General features: G+C 37.4%; 1 protein-coding gene across 1 annotated transcript in view; it reads left to right on the forward strand.

The window, feature by feature from the left end:
• Positions 1–23838, forward strand: part of SCIN (scinderin) — a gene marked incomplete at both ends in the record, with an annotated part of 87389 nt that overhangs the window by 46509 nt on the left and 17042 nt on the right. The window contains 5 exons of the mRNA XM_084230586.1: positions 9615–9707; positions 12550–12679; positions 13130–13218; positions 13729–13944; positions 16798–16919. Of these exons, the coding sequence (XP_084086712.1) occupies positions 9615–9707; positions 12550–12679; positions 13130–13218; positions 13729–13944; positions 16798–16919 (650 nt within the window). The remainder of the gene's footprint in view (positions 1–9614; positions 9708–12549; positions 12680–13129; positions 13219–13728; positions 13945–16797; positions 16920–23838) is intronic.

The following is a 23838-nucleotide window of genomic DNA, read 5'->3' on the forward strand; positions in this document are numbered from 1 at the left end:
AAAATATACAAAATAAAAAAAATTAAAAATAAAAGTCCCCTTCCTAAAAAAAATAAAAGTGCCTTTCCTGATCATTTTAGCACTTTGAATGTAGTATTTTAAAACATCTAAAGATATATAGGAAAAAATATAAATGAGAACAAAAACATTGTTTTTTAACATTGGGGGAAATTATGGATGTTTAGGTCTTAAATATTAAGAAATAAGGTTATTTTGTGGCTTTATAATTCACACACACGCACACCCCACTTAGTAAATTATTTTCTATTATCATAAGGCATTGTCAATCACAACTCTATACTACCTTGTAGGATAGAAATTTGAGTTGCCTGAAATATAAATTTGGTCAATAGACACTAAATATTTCAGTACTAAGAGACAACAAAAAAGGGCTTATCAGAGGCACATGTCTCATTGTGTGCTGTTCAAGTAGCTTTAACTTCATTGTTTAATAAATCCCTCCTTTATTTTCCATGGTTTTTTTTTTTTTGTAATTTCTTGGGAATTAGAACAATGTTTTGAATATTTTGGAACAAAATATTTTAAAACAAAATATTTTGTTTTAAAATATTTTCCCATTGATGTAGTGTAGTTTCTCACACAGAAGAGATATAGTCAAGTATCTGCTATATGATTGTAATAACGTTTCTATGTCACGTGAAAAGAGGAAGTCCTTTCAAAGATTTTTAAGTTAAAGGAATTTAGAATGTCATTCTCTAGATTATTCCTTCAAGTCTCGAGATCATTAGAGATTTAGCGTTGGAGATACCAGCAAATAGAATAATTTTTCATCTCTCCTGCATTGTAATTGCATCACTCCTTCCATTTCTCTTTATAACAATGATAGTACACATCTGAAAATGCAAAAAATTATAGATTCATGCTTTCTGGAGCACTAGGACCATTTGTTGATATCTTACTGTGTGCCAGACAGTGTTCAAAGCACCATTCATTAGTTGTGATTTGTTTTAATAAATCTTTTATTTGGATTTGTATGCTTTAATTCAGATAATCATTTCGATCCTCTCCAATTCATCCAGTGGGGAAAATTGAAACATTCACAGCAAAGAAACAGAGTAACAGCATAGTTGACCATATGCTGCAATAAAATGATATTTCAGATATCTCACATCAAAGTTCAACACAAACACTTGTGCCTTACTGATAGGTGTAATTTTTTTATAATCAGCCCAAATTAATTTCGCTTGGTAATCATTTTTGAATGAGGTCATTTTCCCTTTAGTTTGCAAGTGATGTGAGGAAACAATAATAAGACCCATAAACGGGACAGTGTAATTTCAGATGGACTGCTTGGAGGATGGATCTTTGCCCCACAAAGTCTGAATCTGATGTGTTTAACACCAATCTTAAAATTGAATGGCAGGTTTCTATTCTCTCCTATATTGTATTCAGTGTTTGTTGTATTAATGATAATATATAATAAAAATCTAACAGTAATGTCATACTTCCTTTAGTAATTTTAAGTCAGTTTCTTCCCTGTGCTAAGAAATACACAAACATAGATATCAAAGGACTATATCTCTAAGATTTAGTGATTCACAATTGCTTGACATTCATTTTGTAAGCTAAACAGTTTTTATAATATAGAATAATAGTTAACAGTAACATTAATTTTATATCAGCTTCATTTTATATCTTGTGTTAATAACTAGACCAGCTCAAATATTAAAAAGTTGATTCTGGGCCTCCCTGGGTGGCACAGCGGTTGAGTGCTGGGTTGTGAAGCTGCCCGCAGCCTCTGCAGCACCGGTTCGATCCCCGGCTGCTCCCCGGCCACTGGAGGAGGGTCCCACATGGTGCGCAGACCTCTCCTGCCGCCCGCTGCATCCCTCAGCAGTGTACTCGGTCCTTCTGCCTGCTCTGCTCCCCGCTCTGGCTCTGGTGAATTCTCTCACCCTCCCACGCTTCTGCCTGTACCCAGTGCTTGCATGAATGTATCAATCAATCAATAAATAAATCTTTAAAAAAAAAAGTTTATTCTTCAAAGTTCAGCAATTCACAGTTTGCTATTATTTATTTTGTTATCAGTATTTGTTTAACATCACAAGGAAATATGTTCACATACTGGAAAAGACTCCCTAAAACAAAGACCATCTGGATTATGATTCTATATCATGTTTTTCCAGAGCCAAAGGGTCACGTTGTAGTGAAACTGGGTTATATTGACAAATGAAAATTTTAGAAATGAATAACCATTTTATTATGATTAGAATTGCTAGAATACTTGCAAAGATATCTGTGCATCACAATTTTACAATTACATTGTGTATGTGCATAATTTTAAACTTTGTAGGAAAGCATAATTTGTTCATGTGAGTATAATATGTTCTCAGTGGAAATCCTCAGTTTAGATATTTCATAACATTCTACTAATCATAAAAAGACATTGACAGGGCCTCCCTTGGTGGTGCAGCGGTTGAGTGCTGGGCTGCGAAGCTGCCCGCAGCCTCTGCAGCGCCAGTTCGATACCCGGCCTCCGGCAAGGGTCCCACATGGGGCGCAGACCTCTCCTGCCGCCCGCTGCTCCCCTCAGCAGTGTATCTTGTCACTCTGCCTGTTCTGTTCCCCGCTCTGGCTCTGGTGAATTCTCTCGCCCTCCTGCGCTTCTGACTGTACCCAGTGCTTGTATAAATAAATAAATAAATCTTAAAAAAAAAAAGACATTGACAAATTGCTAAAAAAGAAAATATACTAGTGTCTGGGCGTTAAAAACAAAAGGCTTACAAATATACTGGGAAATGAGATCCTAAATATACCATGCACAACCAAAACATTAGATACCAACGCTTCACTTTAGCAAAAAAAAAAAATTGAAAAGAAATTGTAGAGAAGTCTGATAGAGTAAAATAGCAAGGGAAGGCTGGTAATACAAAGAAAGAATACCATACAGTAATCACTTTTTTTCTTTGGAAGTTTCGCTACAGTTTTGGTACATATGATGTCATTAGTCCTTGGTTATAAAAGGAATTCTCTGATCTCCTCATGTATTTCAACCATATCTCACCATTTATTCTTATGATCTCATTTTGGTAAGGCAAGAAATATGAGCTATGTAAGGTTTATTTGTAGAGTGTCTGTGATATATCAGCACCTACTGCTTGCTTCAAAAGCTTTTAATCAACTTACTTGTCTTGCCCACATGCAAGACAAGATCTTTCTCAGTATTACCAGTCATTTCTTTGCTAATTGCACAGAAGACTATTTTCTAGATTGGCTTAAAAAGTGATATATGGATATGTTTTCCATTTGTAGTATTAATTCAGTTTGTAGTTTAAATAAGACTTTGACATGGGCATCCTATCATCGCATAGAAATGTCATTAGATGAGGGCATCTTTAGGTAGAAGCTTGAACAAATACTAAGTTAGTGAAAATCTACAGGGAGGTGTGTGACAATATTTTCTATGGCAAAATCATGCAAAGAATCAGAGCAGTGATATGCTGGGTCATTTCAAGGAGAGAGAATGGCTTCTTTATCAATGCAGGATTTGACTCTACCTGTATAACAGTGAAAAAATTATGAAAGATACAACTTCCACTGACTTGTCACTCATGTCAGATATAGTCATAATCACTTTACACACATTATTTAACTTAATCATCATAATTGTGAATGGATTATTATCCCATTTCAAATGTAGAAACAAGATCACAAAGTCAGTACTGTCTGATCAGATTGCATTGATCCTGCCAAATGAAAAGATTGTCCTAAAGAAATGGGAGAAGCATCAAAATTAGGAACCCTGAAGGCAAATGAAGGAAATGTTTATTCAAGCATTGATTAGGTAGAAATGTGCAAATGGGTTTGGGATCTTACCTAAATGGTTTAATGATCCTCAGAAAGGGGAGATGGCCTAAAATCTTAACTTCATTTGCCCTGGGGCGGCTGCCAGACACCAGACTCTGATCATTTGTACAGAGGAGAAGTTCCCTGAGAAGCTGATGTGAACATTAGCAATGCTTAGCAGAACTGTAGTGATGGTTGAGATATATGAACCAGACTGACAAAGCTGCTGCCACTAAACACTTGAATATATCACCAAAATAAGTGCAGCAGGCACTAAATACACAGTGTCAGGGCTTTGCATCAGTCTGTGGGGCTTGCCTCAGAATCGGCATTCTTCATCATAATTTCTCAGACCATTCTAGTACACAGCCAGTGAAAACAAATGCTGTAGTTACTTAGTGGGCATTTTGCTATGTATCTTAGTAACTTTTTAGTTAGCTTTTTAAATTATAGTCACTTGTGAATTACCTTTCCATGTTATAGTAACCTATGAGTTAACTACTTCATGAGTCAGAAATCTGATATTTAATCTGTTGATGTCACAGTAACATTGAGGATTAAACCTGCATGTTGGTGAGTTCCCCAAGGCGATAGCCTTCCCTGAGTCATCTGGAGCTAGATCGTCAATATAGCATCCATGAGACACATGTGGCTATTTAGGTTTCAATTTAAATTAATTAAAATTAAATACTATTTAAATGTCAGGTACTAAATTGCACTAGTCAAATTTCAGATACTAATACTTAGAGGTGGCAAATGACTAAGACTGCCAGATATGGAATATTTCAGTCATTTGCAGAAGTTCTATTTGGCAGCACTGAGCTAGATAAGTATCTTGCAGATACTCAATTTACTTTTTCCTTTTACCCAAACATCTATTTCAAATGCTTTTGCTTAGTCCAAAATACCTATCCCACTATTTGCTGTATTAAATTTCCCTTTATTTGGTATATCAATAAAGGGAGGAAAGTATTTTAGAGGCAGGGCAGCATATCACTGAGAGAACAGGAAAGCAAATGTTGAATTTTCATATCCAGCTTAGGTGAAGCTGATTAAATGAGGTTGCAGCTTTCCTTGGAATTGCTTGTCATTTTCATCTCTGTGTATCTTCCCTATTATCAAATATTTGTCTTACCTAAGGCATAAAATGCCTCAAAGTAAGTAAATACACCATAACAACAAGGCTATATTTCTCTTTTACAATTTACTTCTATTCGCCATATGCTGGCCATCTACTGATTACACATCCAGTTAAGGAAAAGAAGTAAGACACAACAATTGCTAATTAAAATGTTAGATCTGGGCCTCCCCTGGTGGTGCAACAGTTGAGCGCTGGGCTGCGGAGCTGCCCGCAGCCTCTGCAGCTCTGGTTTGATCCCCAGCCCCTGGCGAGGGCCCCACATGGCACGCAGACCTCTCCTGCTGTGCCCGCTGCCCTCCTCAACAGTGTATTTTGTCAGTCTGCCTGTTCTGTTCCCCGCTCTGGCTCTGGTGAATTCTCTCTCTCTCCCATGCTCTGACTGTACCCAGTGCTTGTATAAATAAATAAATAAATCTTAAAATAAAATAAAATAAAATAAAATGTTACATCTTAGAACCTGGGAACTTACAGTGCATTTAGTGAAAATTGGAGCAGAGGTGCTCACACTACAATGATTAAGGTAAGAAGAAGGTGACGTCTCATTATCTGTATAGATTATTGCAGTAGAAGTCCTGAGGTTTACATGTTGCTTCTGCATTTCTATCGTGGGTATAAGCAAAGTTCCTAAATTTTCTCAGCCTCATTTTCCTAATATATCAAGATGAAATCAGAGTTCAGAAGTATCTAAGACCCTCTAAATTAAAGGTTAAATTTTATAACTTGATAAAAACCTGGAACATTTTCATCCAAAGTAATCTGGAATTTTGAGTTATGTATTGTCCTTCCGTTAGGCCACATATTATCCCCTCTTTTTCTGTTACTTACTTCAAATACTTACTGTAAAGTCTCTGAGCAACTTGACTGTTTTTTTTCCAATAAAGATAAAGAAAGGAAAACACATCTTGAATAGCAAGATTGTAAACATTGGAATTTCACATCAAACTTGGGGGAGGGAGTGACTAAGAGCTTCAAAATAAAGACAGATACAAATGTAAAAATTCAATAAGGACTGTGGGGATACAGCAGACTCTCTTGACTGCCTGGTCTTACTTTCTAAAAAAACACATTTACACATAGGCCTAGTTATATTTTAAAAGAAAAACCACACTTGGTCGTAAGAAGAAACAAACACCAAGAAGTCTTGACACAGGTCACAAGAACATGGAGCTTCTGAAGCTAAGGGATTGTAATTCTAAAGCAAACTAGATTGTCTCTTTGCTTTAATGATTTATTGTAAATTTCTTCTGCTTATTTTGATTTGAGCTGTTGAAGACAGAGTAAACAAATAAGAGGTCTATACAGACAAAATAAAATCGTATTACCACAAATTTCCAACTTCAATATAGTTGGAGTAGTTGCTAAATGTCTCCACAAAGCAGAGGAAAAGATACAACTATTTCCATTTTTCTATTCATATATTTATCAAGACAGAGCTGTGATCTTTAGAACCACTTATTTCCTAACTAAAATCCACTGGGCCCTTCTTGGTCTTCACATTAACATATGACTTTGATTAGAATGTCTAGAACAGGCATCAGTGACAGTAAGGAGCCAGGCTTACCTCCTCCACATATTTATAATCATTTTACATCTAAACATTGACTGTGATCCCTGAATAATGAATGAATGATTATTGTATGCATCAGGACTGATGGCAGGCAGAAAGGGGAAGGGAAACTGATTAAATTGTTTTTGAGCAATACTAGTTTTTAAGATTTCTGTTACCTACTCTTAATCACTTTCAAAAATTTTCTTTCTCACCGGACACTGACTAGTAGAATACGAATCTTTTCCAATACTGGATTATTAGTTTTCTCTTAACCTCTGACAATATCCTGGGTAAAGAAATATTTTTCTTTACATTTTTGGTAGCTCTTTGGTTGAACATCTTTAAAGAGCTATTTCTTCACACAACACTGATCTGATGAAAGAATTCCCTTGCAGCCTTTAATGTCCATAGAATAGGCAGAACCCCGAAGAAAGAATAGAAAGAGAGGATTTGGAGAAAGGTGAAAATGGAGCTCTGCAAAGAGGGAGGCAGAACACTTTTTTTTTTTCTTTTTTTGCTCAGAACACTCTCACCATAGCAAAAGTAGCTGCATAATAGATTTACTTGTGTTGGTCTGATCAGAGTGAGAACACTAATCTCGACATATTCTCTCCCTGAAGCAGTTTCTGCTTTATCTCCAGAGACAAGGCCAACACAATGAAGTGAAGACCTTTTGAAGTGTCTACAAGAGGCAGCACAGCATATTAGTTAAGAACAAACACTCTGGAGGCAGAGTTCAAATCCTGAATTTGTCCCTTACTAGTCATGCGTGACTTTGTGCTAACAACTTAACCTATTTCTACAGCTATAAAATGAGATCACAACAGTGCCAGCTTGTAAGGTTGTTATGAAGATAAAATGACTTAAATATAAGATGCTTTAAATGGTGTCTGACCTTTAGCCATATCAAAGATCTGTTAAATAAAATGTTTCAAGTGTGTGATATGGCACATAATGACACTTATCAGCTCATAACCTCTGTGAGTATCAGTGACAATCCTTAAATTATAATACTCTCTAGCACATGGGCTCTTATTAGGATGATATTATAGGTGTCTAAAGCACCTGATACAGTGTATGGCTCATAGCAGACATTCAATAGCTGGTAACTATTACTACACTGATTGTAATTAACTGAGCCACCTAAAGACTTAATTACTCAGTTTTTCCCCTGCCACTTCCAGTCAACCATTAAGTAAAACCTTTGGGGAAGGAAGGTGCATGGTTCCCAATGGGGACACCAAACCATCAGTCTGTTTAGAAAATAGTATCAGGTAGAAAATGCTGAGAAACAACATGGGTAGATAATGTCCAGAAACCTTGAAATTCAGCCAGAGGAGTTTGGACTCTGGACAGAAAACAACTGAATCAGAATAATCTAGAATGCAGCTCCCCAGACCTCACCCCAAACCTATTGGCTTCGTAACTGAAATTGGAAATCTGTATTTTATTAAGTTGCTCAGAATTGCTTAAGTACATTGAACTTAAAGTTCAGATTGAATTTTATGAACCATTGCTACAGATGTGAGCTCTAAATCTTTATCCAGAGTCATATTCTTGAAACATATGAATAAAGTGCAATAAGGAACTTTCCAACCATTGTGCAGAGAAACTATTTAGATGAAATGATGAGCTGACACTGAAGGCAGGAGGAAATTGACAGAAGATAGACCCTGACTAGAGTTTTGAAGTTCTTCAAGACCTTGAAAGGTGTGAATAAAAGAAAAGATAGGAGTCAATGACTCAAACATTTTCATAAAGAAATAGAATTTAATGATTAAGTGTGTGGGAAATTCAAAGTGGAGGAATATTCAAAACTGACCACATGATTTTAAGTTCAGGTGACTAGGAAGAAAGAGATTCATTGGCACAAATGGGCAGTTGAGAATGGCCAGTCATGTGGAAAGATAGGTTCAGTTTGGGGCTTGCTAGAAGAAGGTGATATTTCAAGTGGAAACTTAAAGAAAATAATGGAAGGAAAGGAACAGTCCACACTTGAATCTTGGGTAGAACAAGAGATAAAGTTTTATGGAACACCCTCAGATAAGGCTTCTCCATTGCCCTTCCTTTTGAAATTATCAAAACATGTTATTCCACACAAAAGGGATTAGATGAACTAAATGCTTGTCACTCAGAAGCCTAATATGAGTGTTTTAAATTTAGGCATGATCCTACATGTAAAGAAAAAGAAAAGCTGTATTTACAGATCAAAATGAATGACACATTTGATACATATTTAATTATTTTCCTCCTTTGAGAAGAATGTAAAGTCCCTAAAGACTAGGCAAGGTGGCTGGAAATCACTTCACAGCTCAGTGAAGATTTTGGTAAACGCTTAATTGTTGAATTGAATTTTAAAATGATCCTTAGAGATAACTGAAAATATGCAGCATCTTTGTATCACATGCATTAATCCTGTTTCTTACAGACCCTCTGGGTTCAGTTTCTAACAGTGCTGTATTCCTGTGAGAAGCTAATTAAGATCTATAGCCAATATGGGAATAGTCTGAAAATTAGAAGTTTCCCTAAACCCAAGATTCCCGAAACCCAGACTCGCTTGACTTACCGAGAGAGTTCCTCGTTTTAGATATGTCCTTAACACAAACTGCTTATTTCAGGTTCTACTGTCCTGATTGCAATAGTATTACAAAAGTGTAAATGAGGGGAACTTGCAACTTTAGCCTATAATATGTCAATAATGAAACCTATCTGCTAATTGTGATTTTGATCTAAGCTTTTGTATTAATAGATTGATAAAGTTTATAGATTGCTTCTAGAAGTAGAGACTCACAGAAGAAATTATGTCACAGAACTGAACTTAGTATTTTCATTAATTACTGCTATTTTTCAATAAGTGGAACCTTAAGCTTTCAAGTTGAAGGTTTCACTTTCTTGGAAGTTAGTATCACCAGGAAATTCAGTGTTTATTTAATGCCATTGACTTAACATATGGGAAAAGGCCAATGTAGTATGAATTGTTGAGAAAAATTTCAATCTGGTTATTTCTAATTGCAAACATTTTACAACATGTATTTTGAATTGTAAGATGGTTTACTTTTTTTTTCCTTAAAAAAAGAGAGGTCATTATATTTAATCTGTTGTTCACTTTTCCTCCAGGTTTTAGGAAATAAGCCAGAACTTAGAGATGGAGATGATGATGATGACATCATAGCAGACATAAATAACAGGAAAATTGCTAAACTCTACATGGTGAGTTCACTGCTAGTGAGTTTTGTTATTTTTACTGGAGTGGATGTAGTTGGGGAGGCCACTACTAGGAGAGAATCTCTTTTCTACAGTTATTAAATCTTATTATCCTCAAAGAGAAATGTTTGACTATAACCCATTCTTTGCTCTACTGTGATTGTTAAAATTACTCTTTCTATTACTTGAGTTATGTTTTTTTAAGATTTATTTTTTATTTATACAAGAACCGGGGTACAGGCCAGATGGTCTGGGAGGGTGCAAGGATTCACCAGAGATAGAGCAGAGAACACAACAGGTAGACTGACGAAATATACTGCTGAGGGGAGCAGTGGGCAAGACAGGAGAGGTCTGCTCACCATCTGGGTTGCTCCGAGGCCGGCGGGGATCAAACCGGCACTGCAAAGGCTGCGGACAGCTCCAAAGCTCTGTGCTCAACGACCTGCACCACCCGGGAGGTCCGAGTTATTTTTATTAAAAACAAGTAAGTGAAGTAATTGCTTCAAGCAAACAAAATTACATATTGTTGGACTCCCTGGTGGCGCAAGGGGTAAAGCATCAGCACTAGGAAGGAATCCTCAGCCACTGCAGCACGAGTTCGATCCCCAGCCAGGGAAGTGACCCACATGGCGTAGCAGACCTCTTCTGTCTCACCCACTGCTCCCCTCAGCAGTGTATTTCAGTCTGCTCCCCACTCTGTCTCTGGTGAATCCTCTCCCCGCCTGCACTTCTGGCCTGTACCCCAGTTCTTATATGCAAAAATAAATCTTTTTTTTAAAAATTACATATTGTTGCTTTACAAGTTTGCAACAATATGTTCTGATGTGTTACATTCAATAAAATATTTCCTTAGAGGGTAAAAATAAATTTTGTAAGTTTTTTTCTTATGAAAAAGAAATCTTTTGATAATCTTTTAAAACCTTCCCCTTATTTAAAATAATTTACTTAGTCATAATGAAGGCTTTCTTTGTTACAGGAGGGCAAAGCTATCAAAACAAACAGTGAGGGAAACAGGGTAAAAACAGCCCTGTACTGGGCATTGGCCAACCTAGTTCCGTAACAACTCTGAGTGTGTGGTCCTGAGCAAGACATAGCCACTTTGGATCTTAGTTTTCTTTTTTTAAGATTTTTTTTTTTATTTATGCAAGTGGTGGGGTACAGGCCAGATGCACAGGAGGGTGAGAGGATTCACCAGAGACAGAGCGGGGAACAGAAGCAGACTGACAAAATACACTGCTGAGGGGAGCAGCAGGTGAGACAGGAGGTCTGCTACACCATGTGGGATTCTCACCGGGAGGCCGGGATCGAACCTGCGCTGCAGAGGCTGCGAACAGTTTCACAGTGCGGCGCTTAACCACCTGCACCAACAGGGAGGCCCTGGATCTTAGTTTTCTTATCTGAGAGACAAAAAAAAGAGATTACATTAGAGAATTATTCAGGTCTCTCCCAATTCCACAATTGTGTGATTTTAGAGCTGGTGAAGGAAACAAAAGCCCCAAGATACACCAGCTGAGGAGACTGACTGGATAGGATCCTTCAAGCATTCTCCCTCTTGTAACTTTCCAAACTCATGGTTTGGAGTATGTGGTGATCTCCTAGCAGAAATGAATTGTTTTCTCATCTCTTACAGGAAGGAGTTAATATTTGCTGCTCTTTAAGGGACTGTCTGTCTAGCCTATAAACGTTGTGATTTTTAATGAAGATTAAATTGCTAACTTGTAGAGTGGAACTTTCTTTTTATAAAGGGGAAGTGAATTCCTTTCTTCCTAGATGGCAAAGAAAAGTGTGGCTTCCTTGCTGCTAAAATACTAGTATATTCAATACACGCCTTACAGAAACTGCTATAGAGATTTCATGGCTCCTGTTTTTTTTTATTACTCTAAAACCCATTTTAAAAACAGCTTAACAAATATCATTTATGTGGCATCATTCGCTGAAATTTTTCTCCCTCTTGCACTAAAGAAAGATTTCAGGATGTAAATGTTAATACTGAAGCATCTTTCCCTCTAGTGGACGTGTGATGTATTGCACAGACCATTTAAAGCAGAAAGCCATTTTGAAAATAAACAAGTGCCCAGGTTATTATGTTGTAACCTATAAGCTGGCCTCTGAGAAATGATTAATTCTAACTTGTGCATGAAGAGCATTTTTAATTTTGTAAGACCATCTACAACTCTTAAAAAAAATTCTGCAGTCATTTCCAAAACCCAAGCATCTAGGTGAATAACCATTTATTTGTGACAGATGAAATTTACTTTGATACTATATACAAATTGTATCTAAACTGCAGGACCTATACTGAAAAATATCTATAAGCATAAACCGTAATGTATCTTTGCCTTAGCACAGTGCATACGTATGGTAGGGTCCCAATAAATGTTAACTGAATGAAATGTTTAAGCTTTAATTTTGTGTGTGTGTGTGTGTGTGTGTGTGTGTACAGTGAGTTGAAGATTATTACCTATTTGAAGAGATTGTTGTAAAAAATGAGAAATAGTCATATAAAGTTCACTGCACGGTACCCAGTGCATATGAGGTTTTCAGCAAACTATCATTTTGTTATCACTATTATTTTCTGATGTTTTAGGCACAGTGTCAAACTTCACTGTATCAGTAGTTCTTTTATCCCAAACAACTTAATCCCTTAAGGTGTAATTAGGGTAATGAATTTCTCGTTTATTTTCTTTGAAACAGTTTTGTTGAGATATAATTCATATACCATAAAGTTTATGCATTTAAAGTGTAAAATCCAGTAGTTTTTATAACACATACAGAGTTGGGCAACCATCACTATTATCTTATTTTAGAAGATCTTTATCCCCAAACAAGCTCATGGTTTTTATATTAGGTGTCAGATGCCAGTGGATCCATGAAAGTGACTGTGGTGGCGGAAGAAAACCCCTTCTCAATGGCAATGCTGCTTTCTGAAGAATGTTTTATTTTGGATCATGGTCCAAAACAAATTTTTGTATGGAAAGGTAAAATATGTCATTGAAATTCTTGCTATACTTCAGATTTGTAGATATATCTCTAGAGGGTAAACACAATGTCTTTTGTAATTTAGAAAATGCTTTCCTTTCTGAGACTTGATCTGTAAATAGCTCTTATAAAATGCAGGCATCAAAACCATGTTTTCTTTTACTAGCATCATTTTTCCGGGATTTGGGGGTTAAAGAAAGTACTATAAGGAAGAATTTTTAAATATGGGTATGTGTATATATACATATATATTTATACATTATTACTGTAGCATATATTACTATTTATTAAATATATTTAAATTGCTAGGAAATTTTTGTCTTTCAATTTTAATAAAATTTCAATTTTAATAAAACTTTAATCATTTACTTCTGGTTTGCATGAATCATTTAATCATTTCCCTTCCCTCTCTGAAATTTTGTTTCTCTTTAATTTGTCTTGTATTTTAGGTAAAGATGCTAATCCCCAAGAGAGAAAGGTTGCAATGAAGACAGCTGAAGAATTCCTACGGCAAATGAATTATTCCTCCAGTACCCAAGTATGTGTGGAAATGAAATAACTAGAAAAAAAAATTAAGCAGGAGAGCTCATGACTTCCTCACAAAGCTCATGAAAGAATTTGACATGCGTGCAATTTGAAGTCATTCTTCACTGGGGTGTGTTATATTGTGTCATATGTCCCTGAAACTAGATCAGTGGAGAGGATGGATTTTGCAGAAGCGAGAGAGCAGTCCTGCCTGATGAGAATACGAACACACCCATTTCCCCTCATTGCCTTTAAATAAAATAACCCACCTTCTTTTTCTCCTTCCAACATCCAAATTCAGTGGCAATTACTTTAGTTGTAAGAAAAAGCAGGATTAGGTTGCTTAACATCATATTAAATAATCTTCTCTTTGGTATTTACTTAAGGATCCCAGCTTCTAAGTTTACACGTTATCATAGAAATCAGGATTTTTTTTTTCTTGTTTTTTGTTTCCCTCCACTACTAGATTATTTTCCTTGTCTCATTTTCTTGGTTGTAATAATTCTTATTTTTTAAATTTCAGATTCAAGTTCTTCCAGAAGGAGGTGAAACCCCAGTCTTCAAACAGTTCTTTAAGGACTGGAGAGATAAAGATCAGAGTGATGGCTTTGGAAAAGTGTATGTCACAGAGAAAGTGGCTCAAATAAAACAAATTCCATTTGATGCCTCAAAATTACACATTTCCCCACAGATGGCTGCCCAGCACCACATGGTGGATGATGGTTCTGGCAAAGTAGAGGTAGGGACTGTTTTTCTTTGTTTGTTTTTATCAAGCCCATTTATTGACAATATATGTGGAAATAGGATTCAGGAAATTACAAATTTTGTAAAGTAGGTGAATTTTACTTAATTTAAAAAATCACCCCATCTGGGCCTCCCTGGTGGTGCAGCAGTTGAGTGCTGGGTTGTGAAGCTGCCCGCAGCCTCTGCAGCACCGGTTCGATCCCCGGCTGCTCCCCGGCCACTGGAGGAGGGTCCCACTGCTGCTCCCCTCAGCAGTGTACTTCGGTTCTTCTGCCTGCTCTGCTCCCCGCCCTGGCTCTGGTAAATTCTCTCACCCACCCGTGCTTCTGACTATACCCAGTGCTTGTATAAATAAATAAAAATAAATCTTAAAAAAAATAAAAAAATAAAAAATCACCCCATCTTTAATATACAGGAATATTAAATCAGGGAACTTAAAGCTAAAAGATGTCTGACTTCCAGTTGCCCTCTTACAGATGTACCTGATGAGATTCTAAGAAGTTAGGTGGTTGGTTTGTCCACGATCACCCATTTATAATTTTAGAGACAGAGTGTGGAATCCAGCTACTTTGTTTCCTGGTCCAAAATTTCTGCTCTCTGAACTGGGATTTTCCAGTGAGGGTGTGTTATCTAAATGTCCTTCCCATTATCAAGTAATGGGCTCACTACCAAAATGCATAGACCAGATTATTATTGCTACAGTGTTGTGAGAAAAGAAAAAAACTACTGCAAATCAGTTGGCAAAGAGACAAGATAAACTCCATTCTGCCTCTTTGATTAAGAAAGGGCGTGAAGCTATATGAGCTTTGGGGGTCAGGATGGATAACAAGGGACTTCTATTTTATTGGGCTAGGAGTGGGCTAAGGACAAAGAAATGTGGACTTGACTGAAGTTCATTTGCTAGTTATAGGGCAGTTCATACAAGAAGTAGGAACAAGTTTTTCTTCAGAAAACTGGAGCTTTGAATTGTGGGCCCCTCACTGCTGGATTGCCCCTTTGCTCTGTGTTGGCAGTTTCTTGGCTCAAGCCAATCTGGGACTCAGTTCAAAGTTGGTCACTTCTACTAGCTCAGAATGGGCCATCTGGAAATAAACTGCCATCTGTGAATACAAACTTTAAAGAGAAAGATACTCCCCCACCCTCCACTACTTTTGTGCTCTAGACTTTAAAAACAATTTTTTTTTAAAGATTGATTTATTTATTTAGGAAGCACTGGGTACAGTCAGAAGTACAGGAGGGTGAGAGAATTTACCAGAGCGAGAGCGGGGAGCAGAACAGGCAGACTGACGAAATACACTGCTGAGGGGAGCAGCGGGCAAGACAGGAGAGGTCTGCTCGCCATGTGGGACCCTCGCAGGAGGCCTGGGAGGGAACTGGCACTGCAGAGGCTGCGGGCAGCTTCGCAGCCCAGCACTCAACCACTGCACCACCAGGAGAGGCCCTAGAGTTTAATAACAATTTAGTGATTTATCCACAGTTTCACTTCTACCTTCGAGTCATTCACAAAGCAAATTGGGCATGTCTTACATGCTTTGAATTTTGTTATTACTCTTTTTATTGACAGCAATTACTAACCCCCACTAATCATCCTCCTTCACTAAAACCTCTTCTCAAATTACCTAACTTAAAGAGAATTGGGTGATATTACTTTCATTTCAGGAATGTTTTAATGGATCCCTACACACTTCCTGAGACCATCCTTATTCAGCTGGGCCACGAGGCCTTCCATGATCTGATCCTGTTCTCCTGTGTCCGTCACCCTTCCACAGCCTTGAGGGCTCTGTCCTCCACCGTCTGAAACCCCTACTCTTCCTTTGTAGCTCAGGTCACATGCTGCATATCTTCTAAAACGCCTTCTTTCCACACTGAAATGACTGTTCTCTGTGCTCAATCACTAATATTTTTCATTGAACTTCTATATGTATCATAGAATTGAAAAGTTCACACTGCTCTTTTCCTCTTAATCATCTCCAAATTTCAAACAAAGCATCTCTCCTATAATCTCATGACCTAGACAGGTGTGTGTGTGTGTGTGTGTGTGTTTACAATGCCTGGTGTAGGTGTGTGTAAACTGTCTAGGGGAGAGTGTGTATGTATGTACAGTGCCTGAGAGGTATACGTGTGTACAGTGCCTGGGTATGGAGGGAATGTGTATGTGTATACAATGCCTGGTATGTGTGTGTGTATGAGTATGTGTGTGTACAGTGCCTGGCAATCTCTCATTCATATGTTATTTTCCTATTCATCTACAGTTCTCATCTCTCCAACTTGCAGTATCTTTAATCTGTAATAAGAATGAGGAAATAGGAAAAAAACTAGTTTTCCCTTCTTTTATCTTTTCAGTCTTACCTCTAGATGGCACCTTTTGAAAGTAAAATTCACTCAATTTGCATCTTTAATTTCAGTCAACTTCTACCAACACTTGCCTATGAAATCAATAACCTTGATGCTTTAAAGCATGGGAGGAAAACAAAAAAATTCATCTCCCGACTTATGAAAATTTTTATGTAAGTTAAGAGATATACTTCTGAGTTAAATATTTTGCTGTTATTCCAATAGAGAGGTGTGCTTTTCACTTTATCAGTCAAACAATAAGTATTTCTTAATCAGAAGACTCATAACTGAGTTAAGTATTGTGGAGGATGCAAAGGAAACATAAACATTAAAAAGTCAATAAACAAATTGCCAAACTTGATAAAATTTCTTCCTGGTGCTTGACTTGTAAACTAATTAGAAAAATAATTTAAAAGCTGTTTAATGATAGGTCTAAACCAAAAATTTTAAAAACCTATGAGAAGTGTTAGAGCAAGAAAATTTTAATATGGTATACTTATTGCATTTCTTTAAGATTTGGCGTGTAGAAAACAATGGTAGGATCCCAATTGACCAAAACTCATACGGCGAATTCTATGGGGGTGACTGCTACATTATACTGTACACTTATCCCAGAGGACAGATTATCTACACCTGGTAAGTTTCCCTCTTTTGAAAGATCTTAGGGGCCAGATGCTGCTCCAAAGTTAAATTCAATTAAACTCCATGTGTTCTGGGGTGGAATAATCCTATATTGGGGTATACAGTATTTGTGAGTTTTGCACTGCATGCATGTGTTATTTCTTTTTGCTATGATTTAACTCTATTTTGCAGCTTCTGTCCTTAAACAGGAGGGATTAAAGAAAGATCTTGTTTTCTGGTCTAGACAAAAAGTTCAAATAGCCTAAAAATAGTGTTCTCAGTGAATATGTTCAATGCATCATCTCCTATGCAAGCTACAACTGGCTAGTGTTGGGTGCCATACTGACTTATTGTTAAAATTCACAAAAAGATGTAAAACAAATGAACAAACAGAGTAAACCAGACTCCTAGATTATGAAAACAAAATGGTCATCAACACAAAGGAAGGGGTGGGGAGAACAAGGGTATACAAATCTGGTAAGGGAGGGAGTCGGTTGTGTGGTGATGGATAGAAACTCAGTTTTTGGTAAGGATCATAATGTAGAATGTACAGAGATTGGTTTATAATGTTGTACATTTAAAACTTAAATAATGTCATAAAGCAGTGTTACTTCAATAAAAATAAAAAATGAATAAGTAAGAGATATACTAGATGAAGCAAAAAATAATAAAGCAATACTAGAAATGGGGTTTAATATTAAATAGGCATGTGGTTTCTCATTAGAGTAATAAACATGTTCTAAAACTGAATGAGTGAATGAATAAATAAGTAAATTAAGTGAAATTCACAGAAGCTCATCTTGATTGGGGCAGCAAAGTTGCAGTGAGACAAGACTCTAGGGATGTAATCTGGGATTCTGCTTCATACTCCTGAGACCTCAAGTTGATGTATCTTTATTCTTTGTCCCCGTGAAATTCATAGCAGTAATGCAGAAAAAATTCCAGTGTATCCACACCTTCTGTGGTTTTTGCCCAGTGACTTGAGTTAGTTTAGGTTGTTGGCTTTGAGTCAGTGCCAAACTCTGCTCAACCATGAATCTCTGACCAAGTAAGTTAAGTACAAACAACCACCATGCTGGGCTATTCCAAAAGGATAGGGATTCTGCAACAAATTATATAATGTGAGGTTCTTTGACTTTTTATTAAGTGAAATCAGATAAAATAGAATATTTTAAAAGACTATTCTAGAAGGGTGGGAAAAAAAAAGAATTTTCTGAAATGGTGTTGAAGCTAAAAGGTATAGGTGGAAGGTGCAAGGTCAGAGCAGGGTCCTACGTGGTGATGGCAGCCTGCACTGGGTGTAGTCATGCACTACATTCCTCCACGTAACAGAGCCACCGCTGTCCCCCCAGTGTGATCATTTCCCACTAACACTGACCAGTGTGTTGAGCCCAAATTCAGGAGATGGGGTGATTATCCCTATTCCATATGCTCTTACCACCTAAAGTGGTACCAGAAGCCTCAGCATCACCTGGAAACTGGTTAAAATGTAGACTCTCAGGCCCTACCTTTACCCACTAAAGCAGAACCTGGATTTTAACAAGATCTCTAGGTGATTCATAAGCACGGTAATGATTGACAGACATTGCCTTAGGCAGTGGTTCCAAACACTAGCTGCACATAATAAACTGGACAATTTTCACAAATTCAAATGCCAGGCTCTCACCCCGTATCAAATAAATCAGACTCTGAGGTGAGATTCTAATGTACACTGAGTCCTAATGAGAACCATGTCCCAGGGGTATTCCTGATCCCATGGTCACACCATAGCTTTTCAGAGATTACTGTCTCTAGCTGTTTTGCTAGTGTTTAAAAGACTGTCTTCATAGCAACCATTTTTGAGTGACATGTTTGTGCCAGCAAAGTGCTAAATGTTTCCATATGTTATCTCACTTCACAGCTAGGTTATTAAAAAAAAAAAAGTAATAAAGGAGAGGGAAAATCAGATAGTAAGTAACCCTTATAACTAATGAAACAATATTTCAAATCTTGTTCCCTAGCTCTTTTCAGCTCTAAGTTCTGACTATGTCTATACCATGAGTTCAGATATGATCTCATTTTGCAATTTCTGTTTGTAAAACTTTTAAGTCAGGAAAGTGTGTAAAGCATGGTATTTATAGGGATAAATTCTTATTTCCAGTTAACTTCTTTTACATTTTATTTCAAGTTCTTCCTCTTAATGCTCTTATATATAAAAATAATATTGATTGTGGCATTTAAGTCAAACAAAAAACAAGCAATTAAGAGAATATTTGGAGGAATTAACAAATATTCAATCCATATAATAACTCTGTGGATGTGATTAAGATAGACTAAATCAGGTTATAAGTTTTAAATGCGGTACCAGGCCTCCCCGGTGGTGCATGGGTTAAAGTCTCAGTGCGATCAAGCTGTCATCAGCCAATCCCTTGGCCAGGGAGCTGACTCACATGGGGCAGCAGACCTTGTCTTGTTTCATCAGCTGCTCCCCTCAGCAGTGTATTTCAGTAGATCTGCCTGTTCTGCTCCTCACCCTGTCTCTGGTGAATCCTCTCACTGCCCCCATCTCTGGTCTACACCCCAGTTCTTGTATGCATAAATAAATAAAATAAATCTTAAAAAAATAAATAAATGTGGTAGCCATTCCTTAAATCATTTGAAAGTATTTATCACACACTTTCTATATGCAAACACTTCTCATGCTGGAAATACAGTAGTGATATATGTATACATATAACCTATGCCCCAATAACTTATACTTTAAAGAGAAGCAAACGACTAGCAGGCATTTTAGTGAACTATAAAAAAATTTTAAGATTAGACCAAGCTTGGTGATCTTTGAGGACTTGTTCATGGACATCCAAGCCCACTTTTGGCTTTTGGGGTAGAAGGACTCCTAAAAGTGACATCTACACAGGAGAAAAGTGGGAGCTAGACAGATAAACTAATATATAAGCTGTTCCAAGCAATGCAGAAAAAAAGGTGTGTTCTAATCCTCTCTACTGGTTATGATATTTGGCTGGAGCAAAGTTAGGGGAGCAAAAGACAAATTCTGAGAAATTAAAAGCAGAATTGGGAATTGCAAACCATGCTGAGGATGGGCTTTATTTTCAGGACATCTGAAACCAGTGAAAGTGCACAGAGGACTGACATGATTGGTTTTCATTTTAGAGAAATTATTCCTGTTGACATTTAAAGAATGAGCTGGTGGGAGAAGACTGGTGACAGGGAGGCTATTGGGAATTTGTTGCAATAATCCAACTAAATGACAATGGGAACAGAATTTAGTATAAGGGAAACAATCTGGAAAGGATGAGACAAATTTGTAAGGAATTAAGGAGTTGACATCTGAAAAACTGGTTCTGAGGAATAGAGAAGATGGTCAAGAAATTCTGGTCTGCATACAAGTAGGCAGTGTTTCATTCACTAAGATAAGAAAATCAGTGGCCTTTCTGTTACCCACTCACTTTTAGAAACTAGTGAATTTGGTGTCAAAAAAGGCATAAGCTAAATACTTTGCAGGCTTTTTCTACTTCTGAATTTTATATCTTTGACATAAGAATTCCTTAAGTAGCAAATTATACTTTTACATTAATTTATTTATATCTGTGATCGTCAGTCTGCAAACGTGTAAAGTTCCCCTATAACTAATTTTTGTAGAATAAATAAAAAATTGTTTTAAAAAAGATACAGAACTCAGAAAGAGTCAAGTTTTGTGGCCACTCTAAAAAAAGTCAAAAGGAGAAAGAAGATAAGAATATGCTATGTTGTTCGTGTTCCTTTCTTAGGGATAGAACTGGGAGTGGGGTTCTTTCATTTTTTCTTTCCAATTTGATGTATCAGGTTTTCTATAAGAATGTATGATTTTTTAAGATATCAAGATATAAGTTAGACATTTGAGTCCTTTGTATTTCGATTGCCATTTAATATGACATGTTAAATATGTAAATTTGTCAATGTTAAAGTATGGTTTTCAGAACTTCAAAAACTTCATAAAGTTAGTGAAGAGGGATTCAGAAAAGAAGCACACTTCTTTGAAGACTGACTTTCAAATTAAGCAGCTTTTTTTTTTTTTAAAGATTTATTTATTTATGCATACAAGAGCCCGGGGTACAGGCCAGAGATGGGAAGGGAGGAGGGTAAGAGGATTCACCAGAAACAGAGTGGGGAACAGAACAGGCAGATTGATCGAAGTACACTGCTGAGGGGAGCAGCAGGAGGCAGGAGAGGTCTGCTTCGCCATGTGGCTTGCTCCCTAGCCAGGGATTGAACTCATGCTGTAAAGGCTGTGGACAGCTTCATAGGTTATGTCTTAACCCTTTGCACCACCAGAGAGGTACTTAAGCAGCTTTTTTATTTCAATGCAGGAATATCAATAGGTTAAATCCAAAAGACAGAGTTAAAATGTGAAAGAGTAGAATTAAATCAACTACAAATTTGTAATTGAATACACAAATTTGTCTTTTTATTTCTGAAGCTTTTTTATTTCTAAAATGATTGGAGACAAATAATTTCAGTGTGATTTTTCTCTGAAATGTCAGGTAATTGAAATTGAACAATGAACAGTGATATGATGAATCTCTTGAATTAGTAAATTCCATTTTCAGGCTGCATTTGTTTTTTTGGTTTTTTATTTTAAAGATTTATTTATTTATTTATTTATACAAGCACTGGGTACAGTCAGAAGCGCGGGAGGGTGAGAGAATTCACCAGAGCCAGAGCGGGGAGCAGAGCAGGCAGAAGGACCGAAGTACACTGCTGAGGGGAGCAGCAGGCGGCAGGAGAGGTCTGCGCTCCATGTGGGACCCTCACCCACCCAGTTGCCGGGGAGCAGCCAGGGATCAAACCGGTGCTGCAGAGGCTGCGGGCAGCTTTGCAACCCAGCGCTCAACCGCTGCGCCACCGGGGAGGCCCCAGGCTGCATTTGTTTTTAAAGAGTAACAAGCACCACAGGTTTATAAAGAAGAGATCATGTCAAAGTAAATTTCTTTTTTTCTCCTAAGCATTGAATTCCAAAATTAGGCAAAGAGCCATTTTATTATGTCTTGACCTCAGTCATAATTCCATAAAACAAATTAGTTAGAATCTGCGTGGATGGGATCATGGGTCACTTTGACAGCAAGAAAAAGAGGAGTTAAAAATACATAATGAGGTATTTATTAAGAGTTTTGATAATTATAAAAAAAAATTTTTGGAGGGCTTCGCTGGTGGTGTAAGGGATTAAGTCGCAGCACTATGAAGCTATCCATAGCGACTGCAGCACGAGTTCAATCCCCAGCCAGGGAAGTGACCCACATGGTGCGGCAGACCTCGCCTGTCTCACCTGCTGCTCTCCTCGCAGTGTATTTCAGTAGATCTGCCTGTTCTGGTCCCTACCCTATCTCTGGTGAATACTCTTACCTCCCTCACCTCTGGCCTGCACCCCTGCTCTTGTATGCATAAATAAATAAATCTTATTTTTTTTTTTTTTGTTCAAGTACCATTTGTTTACATCCTTGTTAATGTTTTGGAAGTATAGGATCTCCCCCTTCAGGTGTAATCACCATAGTGTACCCACCACCAAGCACCCATAGTCCTCCACCATAGTCCATTGTGCTTTCCCTCCTTACCCCCAATCTTGTCCCTCTCGCTCCCCATCCCATTCTGGATAGCTCTGTTCTATGGTCAGCTTTAAAGGGTTGCTTTGAAGGTTTGTTTTTGTCTGACACTTTGCTTAGTTTCTCTGTATTCCACATATAAGTGACACTATCCAGTATCTGTCTTTCTCTCCTTCTGACTTATTTCACTTAGCATTATTCCTTCCAGCTCCATTTTTGTTGCTACAAATGGCATGAGTTCATATTTTTTAATCCCTGTGTAACATTCCATATACCATATCTTCTTGATCCACTCATCTGTTTTGGGGAACTTAGGTTGTTTTGTTGTTTCAATAGCTTGCCTATAGTAAATACTGCTTCAGTAAACATAGGAATGCAAGTTTCCTTTCAAATTAGTGTTTTTGTGTTCTTTAGGGAAAAGTAAAAGCAAAGTGGAGACCAACTTTGGGGATGTTGTCATTCGTTGATTGAATTTTTTTCCTCTGGAGAAATAGTCGGGAAGCTGCTGGCTGTGTGATGAAGGAATGACAGGAGGAGAAGACTCTGCTTTGAGTTTCTCCCCAGCAGGACTCCCAGTGGCTCCCAGAAGTGTTTGTTAGCATCAGAGGTGCATGTCGAATGTTTATTTCCAGCATATGACTAGCATATGGGTGTTTTATGAGGGAAATAATGTTTTATTTTCGTTTGTGTGCCTCACATGACCATGTCCTTCCGTTTTATTGTTACACTGCTCTGTAGAACATTCTTCTGTGAATCACTTAATTATTTCTAGTGCAATGAAATATTCTGAGATCAATTAAGACCAGGATTTGGGGGGGGGTGGGTGCACGCTCACGCACGTGTGTGCGCGCTCACGGCGTGTGGTGTATGTTGCCCAGGATGAAGATTACTGTTCAATTGTTCTGGGTGTGGAATAGATACATTGCTTTCAAGGTTTCAAAAGAGAAGATTGGTTAACTTTCAAAACCCAATTCCTGGATTTGTATTCTTCTCCTGCCCCCAGTCAAATAGAGATGAGAGAATGGGCTAAATACAATGTTCAATGTTTTGAATGCCCCAACCCCCAGCCCTCTGATTCATAAAACAGGTAGATTTCCCACAAGTTGATATACAGGGTTAAGTAAGTGATTGGAGTTATTGACACAAACTACCTAGAATGGGAATGTAAATTAATTGGAAGAACTAATTTATTGACCATTATGTGGGTTACTAACAGTTTAACCTCTTTTAGAGTTTTATTAATAATTTAAAGAATTGCTAGAATGATAAAGTGGGGCCTCTACATTGCCTACTTCTGATGATTATTTTCTTGATTTTTCTGGGTCCAGACATTGGTATTGTGTTCATCAAATATTCAT

This window comes from Talpa europaea (assembly GCF_964194135.1).
Source record: "Talpa europaea genome assembly, chromosome: 3".
NCBI classification, from domain to species: domain Eukaryota; kingdom Metazoa; phylum Chordata; class Mammalia; order Eulipotyphla; family Talpidae; genus Talpa; species Talpa europaea.